This window comes from Ischnura elegans, chromosome X, assembly GCF_921293095.1.
Source record: "Ischnura elegans chromosome X, ioIscEleg1.1, whole genome shotgun sequence".
Classification (NCBI taxonomy): domain Eukaryota; kingdom Metazoa; phylum Arthropoda; class Insecta; order Odonata; family Coenagrionidae; genus Ischnura; species Ischnura elegans.
Genome location: NC_060259.1, coordinates 57,968,227 through 57,988,103, shown reverse-complemented (window position 1 = coordinate 57,988,103; position 19,877 = coordinate 57,968,227). Strand labels below are relative to the sequence as shown.

General features: G+C 37.0%; 1 protein-coding gene across 1 annotated transcript in view; it reads left to right on the top strand.

Moving 5' to 3' along the window:
* Positions 1–8,427: 8,427 nt before the first annotated feature.
* The window catches only part of LOC124171529 (SRSF protein kinase 3-like), a 245,609-nt gene continuing 234,159 nt past the window's right edge, over positions 8,428–19,877 (top strand). The window contains exons 1-2 of the mRNA XM_046550706.1: positions 8,428–8,562; positions 8,653–8,755. Coding sequence (XP_046406662.1) covers positions 8,532–8,562; positions 8,653–8,755 — 134 coding nt within the window. The 5' untranslated portion in view covers positions 8,428–8,531. The remainder of the gene's footprint in view (positions 8,563–8,652; positions 8,756–19,877) is intronic.

Here is a 19,877-nt window from a genome sequence, read left to right as displayed (position 1 = left end):
GAATTTTAAATTATGGTTTGATAACCCGACGACTACAATACGTATATTAGATGTTCCTTCCGGCATTTTTATATTATTCTACGTTGGTATTCTTGTGAAATTGTGTTTTTCTTACGACCTTCGTTAAGCTATCAGTTCATAAATGTGAATGATTTTCAAATTATGGCGGTATGATGTTATTTCTCCTCATAATATAGAAGCGCCAATAATAAAAACATTGTTTTAATGCATAAAGGCCTTAATTAACACTCTGTAACGATGGGATAATAACAGCATCTACGGAAGTGCTGAAAGTTTGGCATCCATTTTGCCATGGCCGTAAGAAACCCATAACAAGCTTACTTGAGAAGCGACTTCCTTATTTCTTCCTTTCACCTTATCTCAATGACTTATAATGTGCTAGCTGGGCATAGACGAAACGGAACTTTTTTACATACAACTCCCCGACAAAACCCTTGCAGTATGAGGTATTTCTTGCAATGATGCCTCTAAAGGTAGGTAGTGCGCCTCAGCGATGATGTAGGATGTACGAAGCAATGATACTCAGCGTGAATTGTCCGGATGGACGCATTTATTCTCCGTTGCGGGTTTACAAGGGTGAACTATTCGCGTCAGTGGTTGGAGTCGTACTGGCGCTCTCTTTTGACTCGTGGGTAGCCGAGCATCCCCTGGCGGCCGCTGGAAGAACTCACAGAACAACTAACTCTCGTTTGCAGTGTCGTGGTAAACTCGGTGTATTATTTCAAATACGTCGCGAGCGTAACACTAAAAAAGAAACTTTTTTTCAACAACGGCAATTTTAATCACATCATTTTTCAAGCTTAGCAAACTTTTTACCGTAGATGATGTAGATATTACACTATCTGAAAGAAAAAGTCTTCCAAGGCGGGAACTTTATACAACCTTCCACCGTTTTCACCTGTAGAAACAAATGTAATGCGTTATTTTACTTCACTGCCACTTAACGTACAGAAACAATAAACATACACCAATGGAAACATTTGGGGCATTAAATAACCGCGATACTGTTTTATCAGTTAATTTTTGAATTTTCAGTGGAAATTACCAAAATAATACAATGATCACGTAAATGAACTAATTAAGTGCATAGAAAAATGGCTTCGTCGGTTGTGCATTGGCATAATGATTGACGAAACAATGCATTCCATGATTTTTATTCAGTGCGGCGCTTATAAATTGTTTGAATAGTTTGTCGTTGTTTGAGTAAGGAAATTTAGTGATGCAAAAAAACATCGCCTTTCGTCTGGATTTATGCTTACGTTTATCGGATAGATGTTTATCTGTCGCCGCACCACTCCTGTTCCTGTATATCAGTTCGCAACAGGTATATTGGCTATTATTTGCTCCACCTCCAGTAAAGCGACAATTCGCTATAGCGAGTGTTTATTAGTGCACCGTGGGGTGTCGTTATATCGAGGTTGCACTGTACACTGTACTTAAAATTTTACGAGAGTATTATGTTCAATAGAAAATTTTATGCTTTTTTCTTATTTTTTATTTCCTTGTTCAAGTAATTAAATGCAGAGCTTCATTCTGGGTAATATGGCAGAACAGTATTCCTTGGCCATTTTTTTATGTGACAGAAGTTTTCTTATCTTAAGTATCCAGTATTTTGTTACCTGATATGTAATGCTTGTGGATATTCCTATAGGTACTACAGAGCTGCACCATGTATTCTTCCAGGAAAAATGCCTTCCTCTTATGTATGCTATATTGTAGATATGATTTTTTTTGGTAAAGTTTAAGATTAGCATTCCATTTTATCAGAAACCTTGTATTGAGCTTCTATAGATCACCATGTCAGAGTGAGTGTCAAATACTAACAAATGTTTATACTGAGCACAACTAAACATTGAGGTAAACTTTTCTGTGAGGCACCAATTACAATGAAAATCACATTAGCTTGTGCAGCCCTTAGTGAATTATTTAAATGGCTTTTTAGTTGTATATGATGTGAAGCCATTCTGTGTATGTGCAACAGTCACTACATCTGTGTTGTCAACATTGCTTTTGACATGGATATTTGAATATTCTTTGCAAAACTCAACCATGTGTCTGTAGGTGATTTAACGTAGGCATTATGATGCTGGTCTATGCATCTGTTGACATAATTGTTGAAATGCCATGTTTAAGGTTAACTCATTTTACAGTGAACTTTGTTGGAGGAGGAAAGAATCAACTATTGTGAATGTTGTGGTTATTTTTTTATTCTCCGATACTGGTTTCCTTAATCAAATCAGGTGCTCTATGAAGGTTGGAAATATTTGTACCATGATAATACTGAAATAACCAGTGTAGTACAATCAGATTAAGTTTTTTTCTGGAAAGATTCTTCTAAGTGTATACAATTTATGAAGCATTATGAAGTGTATTTTAACATATTCAAATGGTCACTTTAGATTTCATACATGAATCAAGCAAATTGGTTAGTCTGTGTAACAGACTCGAAACTATTCATTCTATTGACAAAATGGGTAATTAGGTTAGTCAAGTACTTGCTGTGGCTAATTCTCTGTGAAGGCTGATGGATATGTTTCATGTAAATGGTTGAACTTTTCTCTCATGTATGTATCCACTTATCCATGGATTTCGTGTCTGGTAAACAATCTATGCCTTGCACTGTCCATCTGAATGTCAAGCATATAGCCCCCCCTTAAGCATTTCACTGTTTGATATCAATTTTTTCTTCTCATCTTATAACTTTTTGGTAAGTCAGCTCTTTCTCAATAGTACAAAAGTTCTCTACTATCGGGTGCTTCTCATCTTAACCGGTACCAAAATCAGCTTTCATGTAAATATTGCTGAGCAAGTCAGGCATTTTCGATTGAATGAACAAATAGAGAATTGGAAAGTAAATAAAATCCAACTGTAATGATTTGCTAGCTTGATTCAAATTCAGATCTGAATGAAATGTAGAAGTTTGTTCATAGATGAGTTTGAATTGAGAAAAATGGAAGCTTAGAAAATTAAGGACGAGTTAAATTTACAGGAGCATTTTTTTCTCAAATAAGGCAATGGCATTATTAACTACGGATACCAAAGATCAATTTCTGAATCAGTCAATGGATCAGATGGGTCAATGTTTCAAATCCCATACGTTCTGATTTTCTGGAAAATCAAATGGAATTGAACCTGATTTGATTCTATTGCAAAGAATTTGCTCAGCTCTAAGCCTAAAATTCTGGCTTCATGTTTCCCTAAAGGGTAACTTGGATATTGTTGGTTTTCATTTTCATTCCCTGACAAAAGTACCTTGAGAAGAATATGTGAAGTAGAGTACTCCGTCCATTGGATGGGAGATTAATCTGTTAACACTTGAGCATTTTTCACTGAGAGTAGATAAATTCAGGAGCCATGTATCTCTCTAACCCAACTTTCAAAAACTCTACCTTCATAAATTACAAGGGACTCATTCATAACTATTAAACTGAAAGATCATTCCTTCATCTTTTGTATCACATTTAAATTAATACACTGAATATCCATTGCCGCAAGTGGAACCATAGATTAACATTTCTTAGCTCCCTAATTTTTGTTTTTTTTTTGCGGAGAAATAATGTGTGTCGAAAATAACATAAGAACTACAGGGATATATTGGTTGTAAGGATCTTGATATAACCCAGTCAAAAGAAGCATGGATGTAGTTTCTGTTTTGAGTATGCTGTAGCTTTTATAAAATTTAGAGATTGACATTTTAGCTTACATTATTTCCATTTTGTACGTAATCACCTTTTTTTAAGGCTTGGGGAGTTTGAAATCAGCAGATATTGGACCCTTGTTTGAAATCAGGGTCATTAAATAGAAGTTGAAAGTCCACATTCAGTATCATGTTATGATTCCAATGTATGTATTGCCTTTTTCTCCTATGTATGGTATACAACGAATGGCTCTAGGAAGTGGAGGTGAAGCTATAATTTTATAGCTCTCTTCTTTTTTTACTAGTTTTGAGCCTGATGTCAAATCGAAAAACTGGAAAAGTCTCTAGTACTGCTTCAGCACCATTTTTTACCTCACTGTAAATGTACTGGAAAGATAAGTTCTGTATGATGAAAAATTCATGACTGTTGATAGCATTTTTGTCTTGATTTGAAAGGTTTGATGCTTGTATTTCTTCATACCTGTGCTGTATTTGTCAACTTGCATATTTTATGAACAAAATGATTTGGAATGGGTTGGAAATGCAAGGCTATTGAAGCAATTGTTTTGCCAGAAATTTTAAGCAAGAATTTTGTATAAAAAAACTTTAATTCTGCTTCAAGTTTGAAGGAATGAATTGGATAATAGTATCAAGTAATTCGAACACAGTGTAAAATTTTCATTTCACTATATCCTGCATAGATGCTTGATAATCTGATGTGTTTTCGAGTTGCATACTTCAGGTAGAAACTCAATCACTTAAAGGTGCAAGCATTTATTTTCTGAGGCAACTATCACAATCAAAAAATTCACAAGTCTTTCAGGTGTTTATTTAGAGGCTAAATTGAAATTTGGGAACTGTATAATATCAGAGAAAGTGCAATGTAATTTTGATTGGATAGCAAAGAATGTTTGCGTCTGTATTTTTCTAGAGCAGTAATATACTAACCCCTTCAGAGTATGCCAAGCATCATGAAACAATTTTTTAAATGTGCATTGCTATCTCCATTGTAAGTATTTTTTTTAGTGATGGTCATGCATTGCTGGCCAATGTATATTTTGAGGCATTCGAAGAAAGCAAAGGAATTACCATTGGTTTTATTTCTAATTGTCTTAGGTAAAGCTTACTGAAATTTATTATGATTTCATATTGTAATGCTAAATTGAAGGGCTTTGAGAGTGTGCACAGGGATGGTAGTAAAAGCATATGCCAGAGCATTAGGACATTTAACTATTTTAAGACCTTGAGCACTTATGAAAATGCCGGGCTGAAGTGATATTTACTAAGGAGTTATTATTTGTAGAAGTTTTTTTTTTCATTACTTATCCAATGCTGATTTTCACGACTCTTGATATTATTTATTTTTTTTCATCTTCTGAAGTTGAAGAAGCAAGGATGTGGCTTTATTGCTACTGCTGATATTTTATTATGGAGTGCCGAATGTGTGTAATAAGATGAAGAAAATTTTTTATGCTATGGATAATTCAGGGATAAGTGGAATTTGGTGGATGATTTGGCACATTTTGATACTAATTTTAAAAAATAATTTTTAAAAAGGTTTAAAACCTATGGAAATTTTGTCAACTGTTGTGTGTGTGCACTAGTAAGAATGGCCCAGGGCATAATGCAGTAGTTGAGAAATGTACAATTTTAGCGACAAGTTATATGAATGAGTTTTTGAAACTTAAAAGCAGGGTTTATTATATTAGGGAAAAGCACCAAGCTGATATTCATGCACTGGTTATTCATTTTAGTAACAATGAAAATTCTCTTTATATCTGCAGAATATTGAACCTTTATGCTTCCAACTAAGTGATGAAAAAATTGTAAGCAATATGACAAGATCACAATGTCAGTTCCTATTTTTTTTATCTCTGCAAATATTTTCACAATAATGCAAGTACATGACCAGCTGTTAGCCAGATTAATCATGTATGGGTAATGAGATTCGTTGCATTTCTAAGTGCCATGGAATGAGAATAGCATTTCATTATTTGGTAGTCCATTTTGTATGTACATAAAATAAAACATTATTGATGAAATATTTCTTGTATTTTGTCTCTCCTTTCCCCTACTGTTACAAATAATTTTATGCATGGTGAATGAAACCAGTAATTCCTTAAATGTCATCAGTACAATGAGTTTTCTACGATTATGTGTTCAAGTCCGTCAGGTAAGTAAGATGACCCCTTGTGTCAATGGCTTGCTTCAAAGTTAATGTAGATTTCTTACCACTCCATTTAATTAAGATAATTTTATCAATTTAAATTCTTTTAAATACATATTAAATTGATTACTTGTGTCTGTCAACTGATTAAAACTTTCACGGTCCCTGTTTATGGTAAATCAGTCTTGGGTGATTTCCTGCAGATGCCTCCACCGCAGAATCACCTGAAACAAGGTCGGTAAAGGACCTTTACCCGAAATGTAGTTTATTAATAGTTTGTAGTATAATGTAGCTTGTGTCAGGTTTTATTGACAAATAACTTGTGTGCCATGCAATATTTTCTGTTGATGTGCAGCTATTCTGTACAAAATATTTTCATCAATTTTGAATATTAATCTTTCATTCCATTTTTGTTGCACCTATCATAATTTTTATGATTACAACAGACAGTTTAGATTGAAAAAGGGCATACTAAAAATGTTTCAAGCACTCAAGAAGTCAACCCTAATGTGAATAAGCTCCTTCATGGTACAGTGGCATAACTATGAGGGGGATAATAGATCCCCCCAAAACCTCACAGACATTTAAAAAATTGTTTGAAATTATTGTCTAGTTTTGACATGAAATCTCGTTAGTGCATCTGCTTAAAGTTAAAGATCATTTATTAATACCATGGCAGTGAGTCATTTGATTCATCAGATAAGTTATTTTTCAAAAAATTTCCCACACCCCAACCCATTGCCTGGGGGGGTGGCCCCATCATCCCCAGCAAAGCATATCCTAGTTATGCCACTGCCACCGTAGGTAGAGCTACTCCTGCAAGGGTAGTCTGAGCTTAAGTTGGAGTATCAGATGGTAGCGCTCCAATTTGAAGAGAATCACCAATAAAATAAATATTCTCCTTAGTGAGTTTGTAGATAGAGGGGGAAGGAAGGAGAGTAAGTGCATTCTATGAAGGGCAGTTACCCTTGTCCAGTAACATACGGGGAGTGTAGCCCTACCCTCACTCTGCACCATACTTGGTGAAGTTGACAATAAAAACGTTCAAAGCAAAAGGTTATCTCAGGAAAAGTTGACTGGTCAAAGGTGAAAAATAGAAACTTATATGTTAAAAAGTTGCTCTTTCAGTTTCTTTTATGCAGGTTGGTCTGTCCTCTTTGAAAAGGTAATCGATTGGTCTAAAGTTTTATTAATAATAAATAATAAAATGCCTTTATTCGGACGAGGTTGAGACTATAAGAAGTCCCCTTTTCCACCTAACCCCTAATTAGAGGTGTCATCCAAAATGTTTGTGGGCAATCAACTCAATCTTGCTTTTTCCGGACATTTTGGTGATCTTTACATGGGCATATTCATTGATGTGGATGTGAAGAACCATCAACTGTGTAGAGAATGAAATATTTGATTTCGAAACCAGTCCACCAATCCGTCCGTCTAACAAGTCCACCCAGGTTACCCGTACTATCACTTGAGTCCGAGCATTTTATCCCGGAGTTGAGCCCAAGGAGTGAGTGTTGTATGTATGCTAGAGAAATGTATCCCAGAGAAATAAAGCAGACTTAAATCTTTTTTCTAAAAAATATTTAAGAATTGGGGTAAATCACTCATATGAACTAAAATATTGACTAACTAAAGAAATTGAAAAATTGAATTCATTGACCATTAAATAACTTAAAAAAGTAATTCATTGCTTGTGTTTCACAATCCGTAACAGTTTGTCATTTTAAAGGGGACTGTAGAGCATACCTAGCCTGGAATATGAGCCCCTTAGTGCCTATGCGTATCATGTTTTCCTCCCTTTCATTGACAGTTGCTCTCCCTTCTCTCTCTCCATAGGAACAACTGCCATCTTGATGATACAGAATTGCATTTCTCAAACATCATGTTGACAGTTACTTTTTTCACCACACCCTGCAATTTATCCAATACATGACCTTCAAGTTTATTGATATTATCTTTATAGAGAGAATTTGCTCTAAATTGGGGTCCCTTGAGAAGAAGGGCAGTACGACACAATCGGAGTTCCACGGTGAGAAACTAATGTGGAACCCCTAATCATACTAAACAATGGGAGCTAAACGCGTTCTCTTGTCGCTATAAACTCAACTGATTTCAAATTCCTAGATAAACGAAAGATACTTAGTGATTGTACTAAAACCATTCATTCACATAAAGGGAATTACAAATGTACACTCATTGGCGGCATAAAATCCTTAGGTTTGCTCTGTATTCATTAAGAGAGAAAACATCATAAGTCTCGACTGGTTTCAAACTATTTAAATAGCTATCTGGTATTCACAATAGTTAAAACGGGTTTTATGTCATTAATTCTAACATTTACCATTCTGCTGGCATTTACACAGTCACTCCCACAAATTATGACGGAAAATCTCAGACCTTCACAGTAGTTTTCTTTTTATTATTTCTTCAATATAATATATCATTGTCAGTAACATAAACTCAATACTCGAAAGGTATAGAGATGCAATAAAAAGCATATTCAATTTTCGGTGTGGTGAATTACGGATTTCTACTGTCATTTTTCCAACCACCGCATAGACTTAACTGCCATCTGTGGAGAGGAATGTATCCTAACTCAGATGGAAACCGAAGGAAACATCGGAAACATGTAGGGGCGAGTATGGCCCAAAGCCGTCATTCTCTCGTGTGTTGTGAATTTTTCTGTGGCCGTGAGTAGTCGTCAGGATGAAGTCATTGGGAAACATTAGTCGGCCAGGTAAATAAGCATTGAAAAAAATAGTTGCCAATCTTTGTATGGAAGGTACAGTTATATTGGTTTCATTCCTTTCTTCTTTCATCGCTTCAGTCCGCGTTATCCAGGCAAAGAAAAAGCGACACAAAAATGTCAAAGTAGAAGGGAAGAAACGCGATCGAAACAGATCTGAGAGGTCGGATTCCTGCAGAATGAGGTAAGAAATATTTTTTATTTAAAAAAAAATACGAGAGAATACGAGTACACCGCTAATGTCCCCGTATGAGTGACTCCCTGCCCCGGGAAAGTCTGGCATGGACTGTCATTCCTTGCATCTCGCTCTGTGATGATGCAGTAATGGATAACTTTGGCTGCTAATAATCATATTTTATGATTTATTTAGTTATGGCTATGATGTATGTACCGTGATGAGCGGTTCTGAAGTAAATAGTGGTTGTGATACTCCCCGGTGGAACGTTTGACATTTTAATGTTTGGATTGTTTGTTGTTACTCTGGTGTATTGTATTGCATAATATCCGCGCGATAAAGCTTTTACATGCACTTGATTATTCTTCATTTACCCTGTAAGTGATAATTGTAGTTCGAGGTAAACTGAGCTAGTACATGGCTTCTCAGGTTTCTGGATTTCGCCTGGAATCATCGCGCAATTTTGAATGCAAGCGTATCGCAAATATTGTTGAGGTTATTCTTTCGTACTTGATTTCGTGCTTGTGATCTATGTCTTTTGCTAGTTCTCCTCTTGTGCAAGGAAGGCATATCTTGCAAAGTTACTTCTTTCATTTCGTAGAAGCAGAGAATTGAAATCCATGTTTTACGTTGTCTTCGCTGTTATTTCCTATTCGGGATTGTCTTCTCTCATATTTTTAACAGTTTTTGGTTTAAGAGCCGTGTTTACGTTTGTATTGAGTGCAAGTATGGACACTTATGCTTTTATTTTAATTGAGCCGATGTCATTGCAAGTGTTCACAGTGTATGCCGTCAATTTGTCTGCGTTTCATCCCTTTTCACAATGGATGCTAATACGATAAATTACATAAAGTGAGTAATAACAATAACTCTGGTAGTATGTAATACATTATACAACCTACTGGTACCCTTCATGGACCATTTCCCATCTATATTTTTGGTAGTATTCGCTATCTTTGTGGCACTGTGCCTGCCGGTGTTCAGTTTTCCATTAGAGCTGGGGTTGAACTCCATTGAGCCATTGACTTCTGACAGATAGGTATCATCAATTCAGTGCAGGCCTCTGGGCTTCAGGGGCTCCATTGTGCCCTCAATGACAATGTAAAGTTTAAAAAGTAAGGGGCCCTTAGGTAGTCCGCAATTGTGTTGCTTTCGATCGAACCACAAGATATTTGACGAAAAAACGTACTAGTGGAATAATGATTACGATTTTCTTTCGATCCGAAAAATGTCCATAGAAATATTGGTTTGAAACATGTTCCTCTATTCTACGTATTATTAAAATGAATTATTCACTTACTAACGCGTATCTATTTATTTTCCGGAGATCATAAAAATAATTACAGCGCAGCCGTTCCTTTGGTTACAGTGTGCGCCAGGTTTTCCTCCAGCGTTGTGTGTAAGGAGTACAGTAGGGCGTTGGTTTTCCCTCAGAGGTTCGAAAACATCCCTCCCTCGGCATTTGGTTGAGAGGTTTGAAGGATTATTTCTGTTTTGAATATCCTGTGACGCTGCAAGCGCAGGAAATCCGCACTCTCATTGCTATGACATGAAAAATATTCTTGCTGATTGACTACTCCCGTTAAGGAGGAAAACACGGCATAATTCTTAAATTTACTTCCGTCGTCGCTTGAGATTTCTATCTGCAGGTGTCTATTTTTTCCTTTAAATATGTGTGATAGACCTTTTATTTTTAGGTGTGGAGGGATCACCTTAATTATTTGGATGACTAGATCATTGTATGCCCCCATCACTCTGATTCTATTGATAGATATTCGTTGAAGATGTAATAGGAGGTTAAATTTATGTCTTAGGCACCTAAAATTATACTAATGTAGTAAGCGTTTTGATATATTCCTCTTTTATATTGTGTTTAACCATACGGTCATATTAACAGGTTATAACCAACATTTGCCTTTAGTGTTTTCACCTCAGCGAGGGCAAGTCTCGAATAGATATTAATTATAATCATATGAACGAGCCATATGTGATTTTTGGGGTTGACAATGGAGTTACGTGTTTTTTCTTCAATATTTTCGTGAATAGACGACTTAGCCATCCATGATCCTTGTAACCGAGTGAGTAGAAATTATCGCTTCCCTTACAGAATGACTGTTTGTACGCACCATTGCCTAGTTTTAGCCCTAGCATTTTTTTATTATTTTGAACGTTATATTCATTGGGCTCTGCCATTCACGTATTCATCATGTCTTGGGGAAACGCCGTTGCGCTTCGGATACAGCTGTGAGCCTGTGTGTTACGCCCACATTAGGATATCTACGACTTCACTTTGAATTTTCCGCCCCGTAGCATCGAATTTCAACGCACATATCGCTCATTGCGGAGTTTCGTTTCAATTATGCATTGCCTGTGGTGCTGTCTGATGGCTGTGCACTGTACTTACTCCGTTAAATATATAATGCGTAAAGCATCTTCGATAATTTCATTATTTTAGTTGGCATCTTTTCATTAGTGATGGTGGTTACCAGAAAATTTAATTTTCCCTCTAGTAGGAATTTGAATCCCTTTTTTGAATCAGTATTTTGTTACTGTTTTATTATGTGCATTTAGTTCAGTTAATATTCAGTTTAGCTGCCATTTAATAACATAACGTATTTCATCGTCTTCTACCGGTCACCCTGTCTCTAATGAGAACACGTCTTTATTCTCATACAGGTGGTTTAGTTTTTACTCACTTATGTATGCTCAAATACAATTGAACGCAGTGTATAAGCTCGATCGCATGAATGCGCAAATCTGTGAGCAATTGGAGTGAGAAATGGCGCAGTTTTTCGAGCGCGTGCTCAATTATATCTTCCTCCTGGATGAAGTTTTACTACGCCTATACTTCCTGTACTTCTCAACATCTGCATAAAGTAATCTGTGCCTTTGGGAAACAGATGGAATTAATTTTTGGGGAAGGTAACCGATAGGCAAGTTCATTTGTACCATAATGAAATAATAATGAGAGGGAGGGTAGAGAGGAAAACGGTATCGGCTTAGCGTAATGTACTCAATGAGGCCGTTATTGTGATCCAATGAGTGTGGAGAAGACGGAAGATTTACGATTAAAATATTAACATCCCACCTAAATATTTTTCTTGCTAATCGGCTCAACGTCCCACCCGACAGATGGTAGCTGCTCTCCTCGCCGTATCCAAACAGTGATTGGGCCACCTCTATTTTGTTTTCGCCTCTTCCAATATTGGTACTCGGGTTTTCGATACCGAAAACTATCGCTGTAGCCGCCGACGCAAACTTATTCGTTGTAGGGAATGGACTTAACCCTTTCTACTTCAATTTATTTTCTGAATATCGTGCTCCTATCTTCTATTTGATTTTTTGTAGTTCTTTTTAAATGGAATCGTAGGTAATGAAGTGATATTTTTTAATTTGTAATCAACGTAGAACAGAGAAAGAAAGAGTAGATATTATTTCATGTTATAAAGTATCAAGTTAAATACATCGAGAACACAGCTGTCGCCACTCGTGAAAAATCATTTTATTACTCCCAATGCATCATATTTATGAAATGTGACTTATTTATGTACATTATGGATGTTTTAGCATTTTAAACTTTAAAAATATTTATACTTTTCCCCTAAATAGTGCTAAAATTATGAAAATCTTATGACGAGCTACACTCTTCATTGCGCGATTTGGCATCGGAAGTTCATGACGAGGTTGACTCGTAATTTCAGCGCAAGGAATTAATCTGATATTCCCTTGTCATATTTCACGCTCATTTTCTACAATACTACATAATTTCCTAGTAAGTCACTGCGGTTCGTAGACAGTCGTGAACTCTTCCGTCATTATTGCCGTAAGTGTTTAACAGCATTTTTACCAAGGTCTTGTAATCAATTTTCAAATATATAAGTATCTTTTTCTCACGTTTGACGTGTAGACCATAATACTGTCAGCAAGTTAAAATTTTCTGTCTGTGAATTTTCTATCCCTATAGACTTTTCATATTTCATTGTGGGAATGCCTGGGGCTTGGTAAAATTTTGCCCTTTTTTCTTAGCTTATGTAGTTCATTTCCTCTCTTGATTATCGCTCTATTCCCACTCTTCTGCCTGTTTGTGTATATGAAGCGAAAGAAGGTAAATTGTTTCCTTTGGCGGCATTAAGTAACAAATGGTTATCGATTTTTCTGAATCGATGTTTTGAAGGACCTTTATTCGATGGACTTCATGCGTTCGATTTTTCGTCCTAGCTCCAGCGTGAATAATTTATCGATACCATTTCCAATTTCTTCTGTTCTGCTAAACTAATGGTAACTTCCGACCACGTCAGAATTTCATCAGTAGCCTCTGCGTTCATGATACGAAAGTAACGAAATAAACATCCCGACAGCGAAGGAAATACCTCTTTTTGCTGGTATGTGGTAGGAAAACGCCCTCCCGATGCCGTGGTGTATACGTTGGTGTGAGATGCACGAGTGATCGACTAGTATATGAACAACATTACGAAATCATATGCGTATTCGCATGAGTCGGGCGTGCCTCGAAGTTTTATGAGGAAAAACTCTGCGAAGGCTGAACAATATTCAGTCAACATCCACCCTCTCGTCAAGCGCGTGTCCTCAGAAAGTGTGTATTGAGGAGAAGGTGCTTGAAAACTCATAGCCTCCATGGTAAAGGCGTATATTATGTTAAAATTTATTTTCAATACGGTTCGCGACAAGAGTAAATCATTTTTAGTTACTTTGGTTCATTTCAATTCATTTTTTTTATAAATATCCTCCCAGAAATGTGCTCAACTTATGCTGTCACAATTTTGAAAGAACCTAAAGAAACATATGAGTTCTTTTCATTTAGGGGGTACCGTGTGACGGAAATGGATGGATAGTATGTATGCATAATAAGTCTGCCCATTGCGTGCAAGTGAATTTGCCCTCCGAGAATATTCTCGTGCCACGGAGGATTAATTCAAATGCCGTGGAAAATCGGGTGTTTAGTACTTATGTGCTTGTGTGTATCAAGTTTTTATCACTGATTAAATATCTATCAGTGGGAATAATAAAGTTGGAATTAATGCCTTGCACTTATGCACTGTATGGATTCAACACTCCCTTCCGCACATCTGGTGTAAGAGAGGAGATATAATTACTTTTATTGCGCAAATACTTTTTTATTTAACAGAGTGAGTTTATACGACGATATATATATTTATATCAGTTTCTTGTCCCAGGTGGTTTCGATATTACTTTCTGCAGTTTCCCATTTTCCTTTTTTCAAACTCCCGTCTCAATATTTTAAGAGGTGATAAAAACCAGCAATTTATGGTACAGTACTCAATCATGTGTTTGATTGCATTATTTAATTTTTCTCCTCATCTCTCTATGGAGCCCGTCAAAAAATATTTGTAGCAACTACGGTGCCATAACCAACTTGTGCTTTGACTAAACTTCCAAATCCTCCATTACTTTAAATCCTTATCTTCTTTTGTGGATATATTTTATCGTCGCATTTGGAATACATTTATTATTACGAGCCAACATTTTTACATTCAAATGACCTTTATTGTTCATTGGTATTATTCCTTGGTTATTATTTTTTGGGAAAATATGAGTGCTTGAGAAAAACTGAGCGCTTTAAATGCTACAAAAAGAAGTACAAAATTTCGTAACAACAAAGGGAAGTAATGAAACCTGTTGAGGCTGATATTTTATGCTTAGAATCAAAATTCCCAGTCAATCGATCTCTTAGGAGATCTCGCTGGATAATTACTTATTTTAATTTTTTTTCGTTTTCGTTGAAAAAAACTATACTCGTTGTTAATTTTTTTCTCTTGATAATAATTTAAAATTACTCAGCTGGGGCATTTGCGGCTTCCTCTTCTGATTCCCAACACATATTCGAAGCTCGTTCGTGCTTCAGCCATAGGAAAAAGTAAGTTTTTCAAATTTTTTTCTGTATTGCTATGGCCTACATGTAGTAGTTGCTGCAATCACTCCTAAAAATAGGAATCAATTAGTCAATCAAGTAATCAATGGTTACAACGGAAAAAAAATATCTCAACTGGTACTAAACTGCTTCTGAAATATTTGATCTATCTGTAATGCACTTTTGAAAATGTTGAGTTAAAAAGTGATTCTGTGGGAAGCTCGAATGGAAGATACGTAATTACTATTCCACCTGGATCTGTAGAAGTACAGATACATTTAAGCTGTTACAGTGTGTAGAGATGAAAATGTGATAAGTATGGCAAGCTAAGTGATTAATGAATCGCCACGACTGTTTAATCAGATGGGACACCTAATTTAGAATGTCAAAACACTTCAAATTTGCGAAATCATTCGATATCTTTTATTATACGGGCAGCATTTGTCTTGTGTAGTCATTTTAATGCTATTGGTCGGCTTGAGTATTTTATAGCCTTGCTGTTTGGGCCTCATGAATTCTTATAAGGACCGATACGTTTATTTAGACCGTAAATTTATTTCATGTCTCTTTATCGGGTTTGTGAGGCACGAGCATAACGTCCAGAGCTTCAAGAGAATGGTGACACGGCCAATTTAATTACTATCCTGGAAGAGATATTAACCCTTATGTATTTTTCGAATTAAATTTTAATGTGATTTTTGCTAGATTAAATTCTAGAGGTACTTGGTTAATTGAAATAGATAATGAGTGGAAAGTTCTCTTGGAGCTGCAATTTTGCAATGTGGATTTACTCATTTTCGCGTATTTTTTAAGCTTCACCCAGGAGCTAGTTGCCGCGAAAGAGTGGAGGGGAAACAATAACCAGGAAATATTTGAGCTTAAGGTTCAAGAGTGCATGCAAGAGAGCATGAGACGGCGCCACGACTCAATCGTTTTCAGTGTAATTCGTCGTTACTGCTAACTTCCTGCCTTAGTTTGAATATTGGTGTACCTTTGGGTGAACTTGAGTTTAACTACTTATGAGATATCAAGATCAATTGAAAGTCGGTTCTAATTTGTTTTTAATGGAAATAAATTTTATGTGCTTAGCTAAATAATCTGTCTTTGCGCGTCTCCCTAGTTTCTTTAACGGTGTTAAAATTATGAATATAACGCATTGCTATCTGTCAAATTCCACTTAAAATTCTCATGTGGGACTAGTTAGTCGGAAGTGCAACTATTTCTGTTATAGGTAATATTTGATCAGCACGTATGTGCAGTATCTTTTGGATTTAGGATTTTCGTATTGCGTTCCTCAAGAAACCTAATATTACTAAGAATAAATATACGGGGTACTTTTCCACAGTTAATTTTATTTTCCCAACCCGTTTCAGCTCATATGTGCCTTTTTCAAGGGACCCTTGTTATTATTTGTCCCTTGATAATGGCCCCGAAGTGCTGAAATTGTGAGGAAAATAAAATTTATTGTAGGAATGCACCACGTATATTAATTTTCAATATGATGGGCTTCCACCAAGTGGCGCCAGAAATGTTCAATTTTATAAAACTTAATAATGATCGGTAAGTATTGACAATCGAAACCCATTTTTTACCTCGGAATTTATAAGCATGTGCTTCTTTTTCTATGTAACCCCTCTATCACTCCTCACCGGAGGCAGCTTCGTGTTTTCAGTAGCCCGTGGTCGTCACGTTGAAAATTAGCGTACCTTACGGACTAAGACGCGAAAATGGGTAAACCCACATTGCGGACCGTCCGAACGAACGTTTTCGTCAATTTTAGGGTACTCTCTTCCATGCCCAGAAATGTTAATTATCCATTCTAAATGGTAAAACTACTGTCGCAAAATGTTTTAATATCTGGACAAGCGGCCGTAATTTAAGCACCTAGCGGGCAAGTGGTGTTTTCGTAGAGTCTTGGCACCCTGTGCGAAAAATCCACAGAGACAAAATCATTCGCCTTAATTGGAATTCGAACCTGCGAAAGCCGAGTGCTTTAGCCAGTTAAGGTACCGAGGCGTCAATCTCCCCCTGTGGAAATTTGTGGACTATACCGGACAAGGTGGTATGGACTGCTGAGCCTTGCTCTCCGGCTGTGGCGCTGTGCGCACGATTTGGACTGCTAGTCGCATAATATGCTCAGCAGTCCATACCACCTTGTCCGGTATAGTTCACAAATTTCCACGGAGGAGAATGACGCCTCAGTAGCTTAACTGGCTAAAGTACTCAGCCAGAAATTGAGGGATTCGGGTTTGAAACTCGGTCAAGGCAGATGATTTTTTCTCTGTGGATTTTTCGCACAATTTGTGCAATGCGAGTGACTCCCGTAAAGCTATCACCGTGGCTAGTCCCGGTATACTTAAATTTTTGACACCCTTACCGAGGTCCAAATTGTCACTGTTCAGAAAAAGTTAAATATACATTGGACCAAAAGTCTACAACTTAATTACCCTCGGAGTACTAAAGAGCGGTAAATCTACATATTTTTCCCAAAAAAGTTTTAAAATGGCTGTTCACTTATACTAAAATTGATGACATGCTTTGTTAAATCAATTTGATAATTATAATATTATATTTAGTCAAAGATATTTTTTGTTTATGTTGGTACATGTCCTTTTTTCCATTATTTATGAACCGATGCATGGATGATTATCATATAATGATGGTAATATAAACACAGGTCCACCTACTAGGTTACCTAAAGCTTCTTAAATTTTGCACATGTATTTTTGTGTAACTAATATGGAGGAATAAACATTATAATTATTACTGCCATTGCCAAGTAAGGATACGACCGAAAGTTGGAGTTTTAAAATCCATGATTTTGGTAACAGAATTTTTGTTCCTTCCATGCGTCCAGTATTAATATTGGCGCTTCCCCATTGAAAGCGATTGGCTTTCATTCTGAGTCTGGCACATGCTGTAGGCTTGGCGGAGGCCGAGCACCGCTTCATTGTTCGAACGTGCGGAGGAGGCGAGGCGTCGACTTGGACCGAGGAACGCCCGGACGGCACAGTTACGCAAGGCTCGCGAGGACCACCACAAAGAGGGAGCGCATGGTTGGAGGTGGACATTGTCGGCTGGACGGGGCACGATTCACCTAAAAACTCGCCAGAGTGGCTTCGGTCGTTTAACCTTTCCCGATACAAAAACAACCCCACCCTGTTCTTCTTCGGGTAGTCTTATAGTTATTTATTTTCAGCTTCATGCCGAAACAGCACATGACAGCCTTCATAACGGGGCTTCTAACATTAACTATTCACCTCACGAACACCCATGCCTTGGATAGGAACTACCTAATCAGGCGGGGTTCGAGCCGGCGACCTTTGCTTTGGACTTAAAGCTGTCGCGAGTGCCCAAAATATGAATGTTTTTTTCAGCTTCTGGGTATGTTTCTCCCTCCATTGCAAAACCGATTTTGGTTTAAAAATAATTTAACGTTTTGTAATGTTTCATGTCGTTAGCAATCTGTTTATAAATCCATGTAGAAATAAACTTCTCGTTAAGGTTAAAGTATTTGTTCCGTCTCCAACAAACTGCATCGCGGATTTTTGCGAGAGGGGTAAATATTTTCTGTAGACTTTCTTATGGGTTGGATAGTTGAGAGTTTTTGAATCCACGTTTGTCACCATTCTCTCTTAGTTTTAATAAAATGATTTGTTTCTTATAATAAGATTGTCATTGGTGCCATGTCAACGTTTTGGTTGAGCGATGATATGAATGGGTTTTTAAATGCCTTTTTGTTAATAATTGGAATTAATGTAGGTAATTGATTCGATCCACGCTGATGGATCTTGACGCACGTGCCTGACAAAGCTTCACGGTGCAATTTCCTGCGAATAGTGGACAATCGTGGATGGCCACTAGTTTTTTTTCCACTTATTTCCATCTCTCTGGGAGTCCAGCATTGCTTCTTTACCCTTATTCTATTTATATAAAAAATTCTTCACATGTAGCGTTTGCGCCAATCACAGTGAAACATTTCATGAATACTTGAAATAGGACAGCATACAATAAGAATATAAAGACAAAATGCGATGAAACTATAGTAGAGAGGAAACATTTTATTTGTTTACGGATTGGATTGAAATTGTGTGGTGAAATTGTTACGTGATAAATAAAATGGAACGCATTTCGTTCACCTTACTGTAATGCGTTTTAAATATGTATTTTGCACTCACTTCATTCTCGTCTTTGTATCACAGTCGTTGTGTGGAGTAATGAAAACCATTTGTAATGAAAAACACAAATTTTCTTGCCGTTCTTGAACTGCGATTCGTGCTGCTATTACTACTATTCATTCGTACGCATCAGGTTTCCGTAGCAATGCATCCTGTCACAACTTCGATTGAGGGTAGAATGGACGTCGTGAATACAATACCTACGCTATATTTGGCGCGTAAGTGAAGGCATTTGTAATGAGTTCCAGTGGATCCGTTTTCTGATGGGATGGTTGATAGCGTTATTTAAGCTTCTGATCGATGACAGTCGATTAGGGTGGAAGGTTTTCGATCAGGTCTTACTATTATATTTCATTTTTGGCTTGTATAACGTGGACGCCTTTTCTCATCTCAACGGTATACTACCTCGTGAATATCGGCATTCAGTCTAATATAAATTTCATGTGTATGTATTTCCTCTAGGTTTATGGCGAAATTCTACCCCGGAATACGACTTCCTACCTCTAATTGCTTGATAAGATACCGGATTGGCATGAAAAATTAAAATACCATGCGTGTAAACTTTAAGGAAGTATTAACTATTAACATTTCCTCTGCATTGCTTTACTTTTCGCAGCAGTAATTTACGGGTGGGTTAATTACGGGGTATGATTACGGTCAAAATCGTGATCTTAATGAGTACTGTTGTTTGCGCAGTTGAATATTCAGAGTATTTTCCGTCGGTTGTAAATATCCGGGTATTTTCCATCACGACCTCAATGTGTTTGATTGATATGGAATAAGCCTGCAGTTACGACCTAAGGCACCACACTTGTAAGTTGCCGCTAAAGAGTTTGCGCATATTGGTTCCTTGCGAGACTCGCAATTGTCGGCCCAATTCAAGGTCGAACCCCTCACCTCTACCTAGTCGGCCCATTGCGGTTCACAAACCGGTCAGGAGAGCGGCGTAATCCCGGGCGTTGGGCAACGACAGAGAGAGTATGGAATACAGCGTCATGTGATACACGTTATTACATTATTGCGATGGCGTATGGTGTAAATTTTATGTCATATTTAACAACAT